The sequence below is a fragment of the Aulostomus chinensis genome, chromosome 19, assembly GCF_037954235.1.
Source record: "Aulostomus chinensis isolate RoL2024-O1b breed Wild chromosome 19, RoL_Achi_v1.0, whole genome shotgun sequence".
Lineage (NCBI taxonomy): Eukaryota > Metazoa > Chordata > Actinopteri > Syngnathiformes > Aulostomidae > Aulostomus > Aulostomus chinensis.
Genome location: NC_141338.1, coordinates 8,118,868 through 8,136,957, shown reverse-complemented (window position 1 = coordinate 8,136,957; position 18,090 = coordinate 8,118,868). Strand labels below are relative to the sequence as shown.

The 18,090-nt window shown below is 42.5% G+C and overlaps 1 protein-coding gene and 1 long non-coding RNA gene across 5 annotated transcripts in view; one reads left to right on the top strand and one right to left on the bottom strand.

The window, feature by feature from the left end:
* znf462 (zinc finger protein 462) overlaps positions 1–18,090 on the top strand; it is a 46,928-nt gene that overhangs the window by 14,467 nt on the left and 14,371 nt on the right. For all 3 annotated transcript variants that reach the window (XM_086187001.1, XM_086187002.1, XM_086187003.1), the window contains 5 exons: positions 8,170–8,414; positions 8,548–13,772; positions 14,324–14,458; positions 16,409–16,821; positions 17,680–17,798. In XM_086187001.1, coding sequence (XP_086043127.1) covers positions 8,210–8,414; positions 8,548–13,772; positions 14,324–14,458; positions 16,409–16,821; positions 17,680–17,798 — 6,097 coding nt within the window. In that variant the 5' untranslated portion in view covers positions 8,170–8,209. The remainder of the gene's footprint in view (positions 1–8,169; positions 8,415–8,547; positions 13,773–14,323; positions 14,459–16,408; positions 16,822–17,679; positions 17,799–18,090) is intronic.
* LOC147243905 (uncharacterized) lies at positions 252–3,076 on the bottom strand. 2 transcript variants are annotated; one of them, XR_015110437.1, is made up of 4 exons: positions 2,913–3,076; positions 2,304–2,355; positions 1,976–2,053; positions 252–353 (listed from the first exon to the last, which is right to left on the bottom strand). It is a non-coding gene; the product is annotated as an uncharacterized LOC147243905 (long non-coding RNA). The 2 variants fall into 2 exon arrangements; XR_015110436.1 differs by lacking the exon at positions 252–353 and having other exon boundaries at positions 1,895–2,053.

The window sequence follows — 18,090 nt, the reverse complement described above, 5'->3', positions numbered from 1 at the left end:
AAAGCAATTCTTAAAAAAAAAATAGTTTGCCTTTAAAGTACTAACAAACACGTTTCTGTTAACTGGTAAAGAAGTCAGATGTGATGCACAACAAATGACTTTATGAGCTCACAACAGCCATTTGGAAGTACATTTTAGGTTAAGTATCACTTTAAACAATACAACTATAAACATAGTGTCTTCCTTGATACTAAATCCTGAACTGACTTTTTTATGACGCTAGGAGAGCGACGTCCAAGCTGAAAAGGTGAGGTGGCCCAAGATATGAGGGTCTCATCGAAGAACCTTACACCAAATCCAAGAGTGAGCGTAGAAATTTCACAGGTGTTTCCAGATGTGCTGCCCAAGCTCTTCTGCAGAAGCACAAAGACACAGAAAAGGAGAGCAGCAGATGAACGAAGCTAACTTCCCTTCAAAATCTGAAGATATCCAGGAGTCCCACTGGCTCAGACCTGGCAGGAACAAGCAGGCTCAGGGTACACCCACCAGTGGTCTTTCTGGAAGACTTGAAGCCATAAGTCCATTGCTTCGAACATAAAAAAACAATAACTCTGGTGATCAAAAATGGCACCAGATGTTCTGCAGGGATGAGTCAAAATTCTAAATATTTGGCTCCAGCAGAAGGCAGCTAGAAATATGAATGTCTGCAGGCAACGGGTAAGCACAGGGGACGTTCTTGCAGGTTAGAGGACGCAGTTCTGCAGATGGGAGTTGCTGAGAAGGACAGGCAGATTCATCTTGATTGTCATTCTTCATGCAAAATCATCAGGGATACATATTTAATAATCAGCTTTCATTGTTTGATCATTCTAGATGATTACAGCGCTTGCAGTGAATATTGTTGCGCTCAACGAAAGTGTATTTTTTCCTCTAAAAGATGTACTTTTTTGGCACCTTCATTAATTCTTTGTGACTCAGTGTGCAGAGAGTTAGACATTTATATTTAGCTTGAAGCTAGCAGTGTCTGATGGCTAACAACAGCTACAGCAAAAAAAAACAACAAAAAAAAACAGCAAAGCTGTCAAAAAACATCTTTTTATAAACTCATAAGTGCATCTTCCACTCAGCATAAACAAGCTAACCCTTCTGTCAGGCTTGACCGGCTGGTTCATTCAGCTCATGCTCCAACGTTCATTCGTGGTAGCGCCAAAATGAAAGTGTTGTGGTTTGTTTTTAGATTAAAATACAGTGGATGCGGATTACTGGGCATACAACAGAATAATGAAGATGTAGATCATAATGGAAGATGCTTTTGGTGCAGCAACAAGCCTGCTTGTTGATGTGTGGAGATAAAAACAGACTATGGTGTTTTACAGCAGCTTTAGCTAGCCTGTGTGAGTCAGGGATTATTTATGCATCTCAATCACAACTGCCTCTGTCAGAAATTAAACTAGAGCAGATTACAAGTGACAACCACCACTCCAACAACCTGGACCTTCATGGGTAAAGTTAAGGTGTAGCACTGGTTAAGTAAATGTCAAAACTCCTTAAAAACCAGGTTAAGTTCTAGTTTTTAGCTTGCAAACTGCTTAAAATGAAGCAGTTAGCTGGTTAACCCCAAAGCTAGCTGAGCCACAGAGCCCTTCACTCTGCTCACTATGTACGCCCAGTGCACAGAGCTTTTCTTAAAGGAGCTACTTTTAATTGCAATACTCGTGATTGGGACTTTTACAAAAGAAGACTGGCGGTCAAACTCTCGTCACGTCCTCTAAGACGGACTGTGTGTGCAGTAGCAGATTGTTTTGAAAGGGTTTCATTGTTGAATTCGAGACTGTTGTCTTAGTACTGAATCAGGTATCAAGAATCATGTAAATTAAGTGGATTACTTGTTGCAGCCCCTTCAACCACATTTGTGGTGTCCTGATGTCTCTTGCTGAAAAGCTTTTTTTTGTTTATATGTCTTGGGTTAACTGCTCTCTCTGCAACTGTAGACGCATAACATTAATCAGTGTGATCTTCGTGTTGAGCAACATACTTCCTGATCCGGTGTGCTGAGTTCGGCAGGGTTGCTGACATCAGTTGATAGGAGTAGCCATCTTGATCTTATGGTCTCCTGTTTGTGCAAGAGGCCAAATTCTCACTAGTCCTGTGATGCAACCTTTTCTGTTCTTCTGTAGACACAATGAGATTTTTCTCTGCCATTTTTAAGTCTGCGTCTTAGTCTGAGTAAACCCTTAAAACACTGTGGGAAAGAGATCAGAATCTGTGGAATTATGCAGTCACCTTTGCACTCCACTCTTTCCTTTTTTCTCCACTTTCTTGGGACTAAATGTATTGATTTTTCTCTGATGTTGTCATCTTACCTCTGCAGAAGATCAATTTCAATGGCTCTGGGTTCTTGCCGCTGTTCTTTTCCTTTAAAAAAAAAAAAAGAAGAGCAGGCTGTCATTTTTAATCAATCGGTCATTAATTATTGAGGTGGCACCAGTTGAGAAGATGTCTTCATTGCCAGATGCATTTTCAGTAGCCAGGGTGCATAATAACTTTACACATCAGTAGATTTTTGTCTCCCCATTGGCATGAGATGGTAGCAATAACCATCAGTTAAGGACAGAACCTCTGTACTCCTAATCAGCTTAATGCCGGCTTATTCAAAGGACCTCTTTCAGACAGAGCAGCTGCCGTCAGCCAGTTTGAGTAGAGGGTGTGACTGCTGGCAGCGCTCACCGATGCAGAGAGACCGGTTGGTGATTAACAAATGTCAGTAGACTTTGGAATCCGGGGAGCCCAGTCTGATGGCTTTGTCCTCTCTTGCTTTCCACCAAAGGTCTTCCAGGTGGTTCCATTATGGCCTCTATCTCCTCCTCCCACCCTCTCCCCTTAAGGCCTCCCCTTCTGCTCTTCTCTGCCCCTTCGTGTCTTCTCCTCAGGGTTGCAGAGTTCTCAGATAAAGAAGTTCAGACATGCCTCACATTTTTAGACCCCCTCGTGGAACGTAGTTGGCAGCTCCTAGAAAACGGATTTTCTGTATTCCTCCTCAGGTTTTTTTTTCCCTTAAGTGTTGCTGCATGCCACTTGCTCTGATGTATTCTGTCTCTTCTTGGAACAGGGATTCTAAAACTTCTCTGAAAATCTCCTGATGTGAGAGATAATGTCGCTGAGAAATGAAAAGGACTCTGTAGAGTCAGGCTGGCAAGAGTGTGAGATGTTTTCTGCTGAGCTGTGTGGGCAGAGAGCTTGTGTACACCACGGTACATCTGGCAGATAGATATCTGTCAGCAGTTCTCCAGTGACAGGCTGCTTGCCTTTGAGGAAGAGGATCCGATCTGTGGGTCCATGTTGTGTGCTGGCTGAACACCTAAGTGCACATAGTCAGCTCCTAAAATGGCTGCCCTTGAAGCTCGGCTCAGAGGAGGATCTGAGCAGCTCAGCCGCTGCCTGTTAGAGCCCCAACTGACTAGATGAAAGCAGTTACACAATCTCACCCATTAACTTGGTGTGGCGCAGGGACTGACAGGCTGAAAAGACACAGCCAACTCTTAAGGCAGATGGTGGTTGTGTAGGAGTTTTGTTTTTTTTGTCATTTCTCCTCGGGCATTCCTCTCTGCTCCTTCTCAGAAAGGATTCTCTTGATATCCATGTCAAGGAACCTGGCATTAGAAGGCAACTTTGTTGAGAACAGCAGTGAAATGCCAAGAGGAGCAGGGTGGGGCACCGTGGTGAGGTTGTAACCTGACCCCAGACAACAATGGTTGCTCAGGGACATACTTGCAGTTTGGCCTGCTCACATGGAGCTCTCCACTGGCTGGCCAGTTGGGTGTGGAAAGCAGGGCGGGATTCCCAACTCTCTCTCACTCTCTCACTCTCTCTCCCTCTCAAAATGTCTGGGGTTTCTGCATCCAGATCAGTGGACTGGATCTTCTGGCTGTAGCCAAGCTGAGTTTCACTGATATCTGTGTGAAAATCAAAGCAGAATTCGATATTTCCTTTTTTGCCGTTTTCAGAATTATAGTTTTCTTCTTATAGTGTTTTGTTCTTCTGAAGATCAGTGAGACTGAAACTTAGAAATTTAAGGCCTAACCAGAAGCTAAGACTGAAATTAATCAAAATATGGCCTCCTGCAAATTTCAAATATCTAGCAGGTGCAGTGTGTGTTGAAGTCAAATTGTGCATCAAAATGCTATTTTGAATAAATATTGTGTAGCTACGGCAACATCCCCCTCACTGTCATGTTCTACCGGCTTTAGAAAACATCTCAGTCACATTGTCATTTCAATGGAAATAGTCTCTTTCATATCTGAATTTCGTATCTCAATATCAAAATGATCATAAAAAAATTTCAGAAAGGCGCCCTGCAGCACATCAAATCAGATGTAAAAAAATGATGTTAAAAGGATCTGCTGAAGTTGAACAGGTTCTTCCTTGGCCCACACAACATCCTCCCACCAAGTCATCTGTCAGTCGGCTGGGTCATTTTGTGTAATCCTGCTGAGTAACAGCTGAACACACCAGCTAACGCAGGGGAACGTTTCACCTCCTCGGTGAGGGAACATAAGAACTAATGTCAGCACATCACATTTGGAGTTGACAAGAACATTTTTTTTCTTTTTTTGTTTTTTTTTAATTCTTCATCACATACGCAAGTGTGCCATGTGATCGTGGTGAAGCTCTCTCATCCGCTCGTGGCCTCTTTGGTGAGCAGCACATTTAGATGTAGAGCAGATAATCATCATTGAGGAACCTCACAGGCAAGTGCAGATTATTTATTGCACGTCTCTTCACTTTGACTTCCTCCATGGGGCCACAGATTGGGCAGTTAAAGTGGAATACTTAAATGTTTCCTCTCTTGCGTCTGACAACTGCAGGAGGTGTGTTGATGACTAGAAAATAAGTCGTTTTAATTCGGGGCCAACAGGAGCCCTTCAGCAGGCCTGCAGGGGGTGCTACAGTTCCAAATAAATGACTTCTTTGCCACACTTAATGGTTATTACTAATTAGTTTCAGCCAAATTTGACCGTCACATAAAGCTGATGGAATCGAATAAAGCTGCCGTCTCTTTGAAAGAGTATGCTCATGCTACTTCACACTAAAGCAGCTCCATAATGATGGGGTTCAGTGAATGTAAGGGAATAAGGATGTGCTTTCCCTCATTTTTAAATGACAAAGTTGTATAGTAACAGTGTTTTGCAATTATTTATATTCTCAGTGGGTTGATACTTACCATTATAGCATAAAAGTTAAGCAATAATATGATGTATACATAGGGAGGGTTCAGGTCCACTTGTTTTACTGATTTGTACCAAGGTATGTACAAATGCTCTTGGTTGCCTTGTGAACTATTAATCCTAATTGAATACTTGCAAATATGGTTGTATCTTTACATAAATAAATCCACAAATTAGAATCAGTATTGTTTTGTTTGCCATTTACCAGTTTGTATAATAAAGGCAAAGACTGTGAAAACAAAGACAACAAAATGCTTAAAATTTCCTGATCGTTGTTCACATTTGCAAACAAAAATAATTGTATACACAGTATTTATGACTCCACAAGTTTACTTCATTTTTGTTTTAATCCTGAATTTATAATGGATGGATATGTCTGGCAGACAAATACATGAAACACTGGCCAATAAATCAAAAAGCTGATGAGATGAGGGGGCCACCTTAAATCTATGTAGAGGGGAAGTAATAGAAAGTCTGAGCTGTGAATTCACCATCTACTTTGCTGTACATATTGCAGGAGGTTAGGTAAATGTTCCCCAAGATGCATTCTTCAGCCTGTATTTAACTTATTCAGTGGCTTGGAGGCGTAAGTATCCCGAAACCTGGGAACATCATGTTTGCATTTGCCTTGAATAAGAGTAGTTTCTTAATGGAAGCTACAGATTAAAGCTTGAATGTAAGTTTTTCTTTCTGTGTCCATTTGCTGACTGCCTATTGGCTTGCACGCTACATTTTAGTTGACGTAATCCTGCATGGGCGCCGCCTATTTGCGTCCCCAAGTGACACCTGTGTCACAATTTTCCACCTGGCCTACAGTCGTCATTCCATCTTAATATGACTCATGTTTGTGACTGTGCACCTGATCTCCTACAACGACAGCCAACATGTATGATTTTATTTTTGCAGGGTATTTACTTGAGACCTTAAACCACCTCTCTCATAACCAGCGTGAGTTACAAAACCTTTTTTGCAATATTCTGGAGTCCTTGAAACAAAAGAGACAATTGATTTGAAAGCCATGACGAAAGAGCTGTGAAATGATGGCTACATCATCATCGGCTTCCATTTTCAAAAGACACACCGGCCAAGTCGGAACTACAGAGAAGCCCAGACATAAAGCCTTCATCTCTCTGTTGATTCATTCAATCTTATTTCAGTGCAGTTGATACAATCTGATGGACTAGTCTGCTCTAAATACTGAGCTGTGGAGCTGCTCTCCAGCTGTTGCTTATCCCAAGGTAATAAAAATGGGCCAAACCAGCCCATAATCCCTCCTCAGTCTCTCCATTGTTCCTGGAATGATGCTATGCTAAAAAATGGATATTCTGAATAAACATCAGCATCTGCTGAATTCTTGACATGTTTTGTGATGCCTTCTGTTATTCCACGGCTCAGTTCCATCAGAGATAAAATACTTTTGTACCTGTATTTTTTGACTTCTTGATAAGAGACCTGGGAGGGACCAAATTATCAAAATACAGTTTAAATCCCGATACAGCCCTCTGCAACATCCACATCGCGGGAGCAGGTTTATTTTTTTTTTTTTATGAAGGTAAAATGTGTCAAAACATCCAATTATTAGTGAAGTGTTAAAGTTCTACAGAGACAACCTGGCCCCCAAACCGTATTCCCCAATGTCAGTTTGTTTGGTACAAAAACTATCATTTTAAAATTTTACACCGTTTAAAAAGCTTAAACTGGAAGAAATACATTTCCAAATAAAAACATGAGTCATATCACAGTATCCATCAAAATTGTCAAAATATTTTTTCCTCGTTTGGCTTTAGGATGCTGTATTTCTGTGTCCTGCCCTCACATGCTCTATATGAATGTGTACGTGCGTGCTCAGCTGAGATGGTGGGTCGAGTCTTCGGTGTTTTCCATTTGACCAGTTACATTAAGAATTGATTTGTATTCACTTCTGATTCAGTCTTTTCTTCCCTTTTATTATCCCTAGACTGGAACTTTTGTCTCCGCTAATGCAGAGTCCTGCTCTGATGCCGCTGTGTTAAAAACAAACTTTCTGTTAAGTCGGGATGAGTCTGCTTTTAAAAATTGATGGCTATTTATTGACTCTCTGGATAAAATGCTTAAAAGTCTATTTCTCCCTCACAGTAATTTATTACTACCTATACAATGAGCTTGACAAAGTCATTATGTGCAATATTTAAAACCAGTGTGTATAATTTAAATTCATCCAGAGCCTTTTCCCTAAGCCTGGCTACTATATATACGAGTGAAGAGTCCTGGAATTTTTGACACTATGTCAATCTTGTCATGAGACAACAGTCCATTGGAGTATAAACAAACTCATATCAGTGGCTTTCAGTTTGATGAGGTTTGGATGATATAAACGTCAAGGCAAACATAAATAATAAATCCATTCTGTTGTGTTTTTTTTTTTTTCAACCCAAATGCAAATTGTGGGTCCAGTTTTCAATACAGATTTCTCCACGATACAACAATTGCTGCATCCTCACTTTGCAGCACTTTCTTGCAAATGGAATGTTAAGAGGCTCTCTAAAGCTATAAAATGAGTCTCTGCTTTAGATCAAGATGTCTTCTGAGCACATAATAATGAACATTTGAAAGCATCATATCTTCGTCTGGCTATTACCTTACTTATTTATGGAAAAGGTGTGCCAGCCGTTTTGTGCTTTATTATTCTTTGTTCACGGCAGGAATTGCTAGTGGCAATCATATAATATTATCACATATCTCATTTTTGTTGAAGGACGTGTTCAGTACTCTGAATTTTTTTGGCATTAAAGGATGAAATTACTCTTCATCTGACTGAGTTTTACAGCTTTTTAAGTTCTCTACATACAGTCATCATGCCATAACCTCCCAACCCTGGTCACGATTTAGAATTTAAATAGATGAAAGGCAAAAGCTGAATCCGACGACTTTTTTGTCTCTCACCCACAGCAACTGAATATTCATGCTGTTTTGTACCTCTTGTGATAACTTTTTAACACTCGATTTCTTTTCTTTGTCTTCACAGGTTTCCCTGATTTTCCAGGGAGAGTTTCCCTCCGTTAGTGATGGAGGTATTGCAGTGTGACGGCTGTGACTTCCGTGCTGAGACATACGATGACTTGAAGACCCACATTCAAGAAGTTCACACTGTTTTCCTACAGCCTGCTGATGCAGATGAGTCTGACTCCTTAAAAGACGAGGGGGAAGATGAAGATGAGGAGTATGAGGACAAGGATGACAAGGAATATACTCCTCAGAAAGCTGAAACAAGTATGCTAATTCAGATGTTAAAGAAATTTAGTTGTTAAAGATGAGAATTCTATGGGTTTTTAAACATAAGTAAGTGGGGGGGAAAGCAGTTTTCTGAAAGCAATCTCAAATGCTTTTCTTTTCTTTTCTTTAGGTCCCAACTCTGCTGACAGTTCAAACCAAACACCACAAAAGAAAACAGCTGAAACCCATCTGCTGTTTTACCAATGCAAATTCTGTGTCCGTTACTTCAGATCGAAGTCATTCTTAAGAAATCACACCAAAAAGGTGCATAATGTTGTAGAGGATGATTCAGTGGCAGGCATCTCCTCGCAGACAGCGAAGCAGCCCAGCTACACTGTTGTAACACAAAATGACCATTCAAAAGTGTATTCCTGTCAGTATTGCACGTACAAGTCTCCACGCAAAGCAAGGATCATAAAACACCAAGTTATGTATCATAACAAAGTTCCCTCAGAGGGCGCTGGCGATCCTTCAGTTGAGGCCGGCGAGGAATCTGACTCAGCCAGTGTACTGATGAAGGGAACATTTGCCTGTGAATGGTGTGACTACCAGACCGACCAGAAGGACAGCTGGACTAATCACGTGGTGGAGGAGCACAGTGACAAGGTCAAGATAGTTTCCTGCATTGCAGAGCAGGAAGGGGAGGCAAGTGCAAGCTCACCCAAACCAGATTCTCCCTCCTCTTCCCGAAGCCCGACCAGATCAAAGATGAGTTTGACTGATGAGTGTGGAAACGAGGAGTCATCAGGAAAAACACCAGAGAACACAATGGAGAAGTCAATCCCAGAGATCTCGTCTTTTCAGTATGCACAGATGAAAGCTGTCACACCCAACAGCACAGGGACCTCTATTTTGTCCAAGAGGTTTGCTTCGTCTGATGTTTCCAACAGTGGCATAGAGATGGATGCCAACTTACTCAATGAAGAAGACTCAAGGAGCAGCCTAGAGGATGATGATGATGAAGAGTTGGGGGATATAGACGATCCCAGCTATACTGGAACTCTGTCAGCAGATGCAAAGCAGCTATTAACTGATGAGGATAATAAGTTACTGGAGACTAAAGGAATACCATTTAGAAAGTACATGAACCGATTTCAGTGCCCCTTTTGTTCATTCCTCACCATGCACAGGCGAAGCATCTCACGCCACATTGAAAACATTCACCTGTCTGGAAAAACCACAGTGTATAAATGTGATGAATGCCCATTTATTTGCACCAGCTCTGTTAAGCTTGGCTCACACAAACAGAGCCACAGTTCCTCAGATTTAGAGACCTTGGACCTAACAAGTGATAGCCCAGAACCTCAAAATGACAACGCAGAGCCTGTTAATGGAGGCAATGTAAGTTCCAAAGTCAACGGAAAAAAGGCAACCAGCACATCGAATGACCAGCAGAACCCTCACCGCTGCACACTCTGCAGCTTCTCCACCACCACTCTGAAAGGACTGAGGGTTCACCAGCAACACAAGCATTCCTACTGTGATGACCTAGATCCCACTGTCTTCGAAAGCCAGCTGACTGACCAGCTGGATGCCGAGGTGGACACAGCTCCAATCTTTCTACAGAAAACCCAGACCTCCATTTTAGGACTTGCCACCAAAAAGCCCTTAGTAACAGGGAAAAGAGCGAGGAAGTCCATTAATGACTTGCCTCTGGATTTGTCATCGGTTAAAAAGAGAACTAGAATTGATGAAATTGCTAGTAACCTTCAAAGTAAGATAAGCCAAAGCCAACAGGACATGATTATAAATCTGGATGACATGGATGATGAAGATATGGCGGAAAATGACATCAGTGCTGATAAAATGGGCAGAAACCATGAGAGTAAAAATGCTCTCTTTGCTTACAGCACACAGCAGCTTCATGCGAAAGAATCAACTCACGAGGTTGGGAGGATAGGGAAAAGAAAAAGTAACCCTAAATCAAAACCCAGGAATATTCCTATATCTCTGACTCTTTCTGATGATAGTGAAAACACTTCGGCAGACCCAAGTGAGAGTCGGGAAGCAACCCAAGAGAACAGTGAGTATTCAGAGGAACCTGGAACGACACGTTTCTACTGTAAACACTGCGACTACCACAACAAGTCTGCCCGTAGCGTCAGTACCCATTACCAGAGGATGCACCCTTACATCAAGTTCAGCTTTAAGTACATTCTGGACCCAGAGGACCACAGTGCAGTCTTCCGCTGCTTAGAGTGCTACATTGAATATACAAATTACAACGATCTACACCAACATTACATGGATCACCACCCTGAAGCAAGCAATGTGCTCAACTTCAACCAGCCCAATCTAGTATACATGTGCCGCTTTTGTTCTTATACAAGCCCCAATGTGAGGAGCCTGATGCCCCATTACCAAAGAATGCATCCTACAGTCAAAATTAACAATGCCATGATCTTCTCCAGCTATGTGGTGGAGCAGTCCCACAAGACGGGTGAATCGCAAACTCTGAGGGAAATCTTAAACTCTGGCCCTAAAAGTTTTAACTCTGCCACCTCAACCCCTAGGTCCTCCTCAAGCCCAGCACTGAAAACCATCTCCAAGACGCCTGACGCAGGCGCTGAGACCGACACCCTTAAAGAAGCTATGGGCAGCAATGTTGTTGTCTATGATTGTGATGTGTGTTCCTTCTCAAGTGCGAACATGCACTCTGTGTTAGTCCACTACCAGAAGAAACACCCAGAGCAAAAGGCATCTTATTTCCGTATACAGAAAACCATGAAGGTCATCTCGGTGGATCAGTCGCAACCTGTAGCTAACTCTTCGTTTAACCTAAGCATGGCCACACCTTCAAAACAATCAAGTGCAGTGCTCTATGGATCAGATGAAGAAATGTACTACTGCAAACACTGCGTGTACAGCAACAAATCTGTTGTTGGTGTATTGGTACACTATCAAAAGAGACATCCAGAAGTAAAAGTGACCGCAAAATATATCAAACATGGTGCTCCCACTCCAGGTTTGATGAAATTAATGGATGAATTGCAAATTGCAGCTCCTAAACAATTTTTGACTCAGTTTCAAAACAATGGTCATGACGGCTCAAACAACTCAAGCCCAAAACCAGGAAGTGGAGAGAAAGGCGAGGACGAGTTGTTCTTTTGTCAGCACTGTGATTATGGCAACCGGACTGTAAAAGGGGTGCTTATTCATTACCAGAAAAAGCACAGGGAAACCAAGGCCAATGCAGACCTTGTTCGTCGACACACCGCAGTCGTCCGGAGTCAGCGTGAGCGTGCACAGATGGTTCAGTCAAGCAGCGTCTCTTCTGCTGTGATCCCAGCACCTCCAGACTCTGAAAACACTACACCCCTGCGTTCCCTGAAGTGTAGGCACTGTTCCTACACGTCCCCTTATGTCTATGCTCTTAAGAAGCATCTGAAAAAAGAGCACCCCACAGTGAAAGCCACAGCAATGACTATTTTACACTGGGCTTACCAAGATGGCATCCTGGAGGCTGGCTATCACTGTGAGTGGTGCATTTACTCCCATGCTGAACCTCAAGGCCTGCTTCTCCATTACCAAAGACGCCATCCCGAGCACAATGTCGATTATACATACATGGCCAGCAAGCTATGGGCTGGGCCAGAGACCACTCAGCAAGGGGCAAATGTAGAAACTAAACACTACAAATGCAGGGACTGTGCCTTTGAGGCCTGTACAATTTTTGACATCACCAGTCACTATCAGGCAGTGCACCCTTGGGCCATTAAAGGGGATGAATCCGTGCTTTTGGACATTATCAAAGGAACGCGCTCAGCTGAAAAACTCCACCAGCAGGTTGCCAAAGAACATCTACCTTTTAACTGCCAGTCTGTTGAAGATGATGGTGCGCTGATCATTGCCACCCAAGCTCAAGAGAGCAACACCCATCCTCCTCACCCACGTCTTTCCATCTCTAATAACCCCTATCAGTGCACTGTATGTCTGTCAGAGTACAACAGTCTCCACGGTCTCCTCACTCACTATGGAAAAAAGCACCCTGGCATGAAAGTAAAAGCAGCAGATTTTGCACAGGAGGCAGATATCAACCCCAGTTCTGTGTATAAGTGTCGCCACTGTCCATATGTGAACTCTCGTATCCATGGCGTCTTAACTCATTATCAAAAAAGACACCCATTAGTGAAAGTCACTGCAGAGGACTTTGCCAATGATATAGAGCAAATTGGTGATGTAAATGATGCCGATGACAAGTGTAAAACCCAAAGGCAGGGCTATGGCGCATACAGATGCAAAATGTGCCCGTATACTCATGGGACACTGGAGAAACTCAAAATACACTATGAGAAGTATCACAATCAGTCAGCGTCTGATATGTTCACACCCTCTCTGACAAATTTTTCCTCTGGCAGAGAAACAGAGGCAGTAGCTGAATGCAGTGCCAGTAATATTTCGAGTGCGGCAAAAGTCCAGGAGGTCAGTGAATTAGACTTTGCTCTGTCCCGGTTACCCATCAATAAGACAGAGAAGCATGCTATATTCAAGTGTCAACTCTGCAAATACTTCTGCTCCACCAGGAAAGGCATTGCTCGCCACTATCGTATCAAGCACAACAATGTCCGTGCTCAGCCGGAAGGGAAAAACAATGTCTTCAAATGTGCTCTGTGCTCATACACCAATCCTATACGGAAAGGTCTGGCGGCACACTATCAGAAGCGCCACGATATCGACGCTTATTACACTCATTGTCTGGCTGCTTCCAAGACTATGAGTGAAAAACCTAACAAAGTGCTGGCTCCGCCGCCATGTGAAGGAGAAAATTCAGAGATGAGTGAAGACTTGCGTTTGGCTGTGGAGAGACGAAGATGTTCTCTTTGCGCCTTCCAGGCCTTCAGCAGGAAGAGCATTGTTTCACACTACATTAAACGCCATCCAGGTGTCTTCCCTAAGAAGCAGCACGCTAGTAAGCTTGGTCGCTACTTTACCGTTATATATGCCAAAGAACCCGAGAAAATTGCTGTAAGTGCAATGTCAGAGGAAGACGGGGATGTGCTGGAGGTTCCTCTTGAAACCGACCAGGACGGAGAGCTTGAATGGCTGCCATTCAAGTGTTTAAAATGCTTCCGGTTGTCCTTCAGCACAGGCGCGCTGCTCTCTATGCACTACAACAACCACCACAGCAATGACTTCAAGAGGGACTTTGTAGTATCGCCGGATCCTGGGGATGAGGACTCTGAGTTGTACCAGTGTTCTCATTGTGAGCTTAAGTTCCTGGCTCTCCCTGTTCTGGCCACACATCTATTAAACCATAATGAGGAGTTTCAAAAGAGGGCGACGAGGCATGAGAGGAGGAGGCAGCTTCTCAGCAAACAGAAGGCAGCAGAACTACCTGAGACCAAATCTGAGAAGGCGAGTAGAGATACAATTCCCCCCTGAAACACTCTCAATCAGTGTTCCTTCTACTGTCTTTATATTATCCAGTGTTCCTTATCTTTTAAAATTCATTGGCTCCCATGGCCTCAAAAAAAACCCTCAAAACAGCCTTTAGACATCTATTTTATCATTGCAACTAATGTTAATTTTTTATTACATCACTTTATACTTGTCCAATTCCACCAAAACTGATAAAGAGACAATTAAAGGATTAATTATGTATTTCAATTTACCTCTTCATTGTCACCAGGAGTATAAAATAGTTGATGATAATGAAGTGTGATAATTACTTTCATAAAAAGTTCATTAGAAATATCATGGATGTTGCAGAAAAAGTAGTTTATATCTCATACATCTTGTAAGAACGATAGTGTCTTCTGACTGTGGGAACGACTTAACAATACATCTATTCACAGGCATTTGTCAGCCAAAAATAATAAATTATATGGTTATAATGATATAAAAATGTAAGGAAAAAAAAAAGCTTATAACTGATTATTTTTTTGTCATTGTTGTGTCTTTAACAGGAAAGTCCCATAAATAAAACTCCCATTGGGTTCAGGTGTAACTTCTGTATAGAGGTGCATCCCACTCTTCGAGCCATCTGCAATCACCTGAGGAAGCATGTTCAGTATGGAGAGGTCAAAGAGGGGCACGTCAAGGTAACTAGTTGGGTTTCCTCTCAAATTATGTGTCAAATAAAAACCAGTATGTAGATTACATTTGTATTTTTCCTACTTTCATTTGGGACTCATATTATCTCCCTTAAACTTAGTATATTAACTAGTTATATTAACAAATTGAACCTTACTGAGGCACATAAAGCTTATACTCGTGTCAGTTACGCTTAAATAGCCCATGTGATGTTCCCTATCATTTTAGAGATTATTTTAAAGGTCCATTCTTCCTTTCCCCAGTAATACTCTCGGCTTATCTACCCCCTATCCTTCCAGTTCTGCAGCGATGTTTTACTGGACTTGACTTCTGTTTTCCATTTTGTTTACTACTGATTGAGGCTTCTGGGTAGACAGTCCGTCAGCTTCCTCTAGAGAAAAAGCGAGGGGGAGGAGTGGACACAGTGGTTGAGCCATAACTTTTCGGGCTGCAGTGGATAACCATTCAAACATTAGTATTCCACTGAGTATGCCAGTGAGGGGGACAGGCTTATGGATCTGACATCTCACCCAAACAGAGACGTGGTTCTTTCATGTGTTTAATGTATTTAAGACAAGATGGTCTAAAAGCACTAAAAGTTATAAAGTGAATGTATTAGGCAACTGGTGTCTGCAGCACTTACTTTCAAATTGACGTTTCATCCAACACAATGGTCGCATGCTTCATCTTTCAGATGGAATTCACTGGAAGTGAGAGCGTATGAAGACATTCTTTTATAGTAGCTTGAATACAGTTCCATCTCTGGAGCTGTAGAGGTTTCTTCCTCAGTTGGATGAAGAACAGGCTGACAGTGCAGTCGGGGCAGACTGGATGGCAAGGATGGGTCTGTGGATGCCACGGCTTATTTATGGCTGCATGAAGTGCAGGGTCAGGTCCTTCCGCAGAAAGAATGAGCCTCCTCGAGGCAATAAAAAGAAAGTCATAGAGATCGTCTGTCTACTTGCGACGACTGCAGAAACAAGCTCGCTCTCCAGAAGTTGAGAGGAAGTAGATAGATATGTTTAGTTTTGCCAAACTGAAATGAAAAGAGTTTAAACATACAACTGACTTGATGAATAGCTGGAGCTCTGAACGTGTAGCATGCTGCTCTTATCAAACAAAAGATGCTACACGATTCGTTTAGCCTGAAATCTGTCATTGTTCATAATCTAAAAATCTTTATTTATACAGAAATTTCCAAAAACAAAATACAAAGTGGATGAACCTGGTTCAAAAGATGACGCATTAATCATATCTAGCAGTAAGTTACACCCTATAGCTTTAAAATGGAGATCAGACTGATTGGATATTGTGATGGGGTTCAGTACTGTTCAGATTTGAACTGATATCTTGTAATGTTACCTAGGATTCAATTCTAACAACGAAATTTGATGAAATTAAAAATTTGATATGGGAGTGATAACTATAACAGTAATCCAGGCCTGATTCAAGGGGGTTTTGCTGTCACATAATGTTTTGAGACATGTTGATAATCAAGTCAATAGAAAGAGTACAGCGTAGCAGTAAATACTAGCATTGTGTGTCTCAAATAGGTTGCGGCTGTATTAGTGGTTAAAGCTAAGGCTAGCGCACACTGGACTCACATTTTTTTCAGTCATTCTTTCTTGAGATTCATACAAGCTAACACTATAACTTAAAGCATGTTGAGAAACTGCTTTTGTGTTCCTGATTAGTATTTTAGAAAAAGGCCTTATATGCCAGTCTCGTTTACGTGTTCCGGTATGTAGCATAAATGTATCACAGAGAGTGAGGAAGCAACTAAAAACCAAAGCATACAGAAGGAGGAGCCAAATATGTCAGACTGATAGCTGCTGTTTAGGTCATATTAATACTACCCTATTTATACTGTAGCTCCTTCAATGTCATCTTTTCTGCTCCCACATAATTAAAGTGAGGAAATGCTTGAGGTTTTGAGACTTTTACTCTTCACTTCGCAGCAAGAAGTCAGTGAGGTCCCACTCACCCTGCCATTGGGGAGCTTAGCTAACGGTGACTTGGAGGGGGATGAAGGAGCTGATGCCAACAACCACGAGGGACCTGCTGCTACAGCGATGGGTCCGTCCTTGGTTTCCTCTGGTGGTGTTGCCACAGAAACACTGGAGCCAGAAATGGATGCTGTGGAAGGAAGGGCTGCGGCCCTAGTGGCTGCAGCGAGGGCCTCGGTGTCAGGGGGCCTACTGAAGCAACGGTTGGCAGCAGGGGGTCACCCATGTGCCCAGTGCGACCGAGTTTTCATGTCCATGCAGGGACTGAGGTCCCATGAGAGGAGCCACTCAGCCATGGCGATGTTCAGCAGAGAGGACAAATACAGCTGTCAGTACTGCCAGTTTGTTTCACCCTTCAGACACAAGTAAGTAGGCAGAACTTAGCTTGAATTACAATTCACAGTTAGGCTGAGTCTTCTGGAAATAGACAGATGTAGCAACTTAGCCCAGGTCAAACACGCAACCGTTTTTACTGTCTGAGAGGGTATTGAGGAATCTCTGCCTCCTTCACTATGTGCAGCATGTAGCCCTGCTACACCCTCACTCTCAACACTCTTACACCAGCTGTTCAACACATCAACTCAATGTTCAACCCATTTTCTACAGATCCAAACACACCGTATTCTGTTTACTCTATCACTAACCCTTCGGATCTTCAATCATTTCTAAGATCTGCTGCCTCTGAGGAGAGAAAGACAAACATCGGAGCAAGACAGACAAGTTGGTAGTGTGATTTGTTTTATCCATCACAGAGACACGGAGTGAGAGGGAAAGAGAGAGTCCTCATCTCCTCTGAGCTCCCAGGTGTAATCCCTCTGTACTGTATGTGCCCTGACCCAGAAAGAAGCTGCATTCCCATGCCACCTAGGAGGCTGGCATTAAAAACACAGCCACCGTCCCCACAGGCACCCACACACACACTCCCAACAGGGGATTGTGGGTAGATGAGTTCTCCCCACGGCTCCTTGTTCTGTAGTCACTGGAAATGTGCGGCTGTTGTTTGTGAGGTAAACAGAACCGAGCGCTTTAGATGCTGCTGCAAAAACCACCCTGCTGTAAAAATCATCAAAGTGGATGCTGGAGAGTGCAGTTCTCCAGCTTTCATTCCCGCACTCTAATTCTGTCACTTTCTCGCGTCATCTGCTATCCTTTTGTCCTTCTTCTTCTAATATTCTCTAATCTCCTTCTCTATGTTTTTTTTTTTTTTCTATATTTTGTCTCAGTCTGGACAGACATGTGCAGTCTCACCACGGGCATCACAAACCCTTCAAGTGCAAGCTCTGTCCTTTTAAATCTGCCTACGTGAGTCGCTTGAAGAGCCACCTGCATAAGGCACACACAGGTAATAGCTAGACACACACACACACACACACACACACACACATATAAATTAGTCGCATTATAAATCAGTAGCCATGACTAACAAGGTATTCCTGAGCAGGAATATCATACTGTTGATTATCTTTTACACAGTGATGCTCTTCTTTATTCAGCTTATCCAAGACATTGCAACCAGTGGATTATCTTGAGGAGCAGCTTAGTACACATAATTATGCACACCCACATAAATTGTTTTTGTATTCACTCTTCAGCACAAATTGCCCAAATAATTGTGGATGTGGTTGAGTTAAATG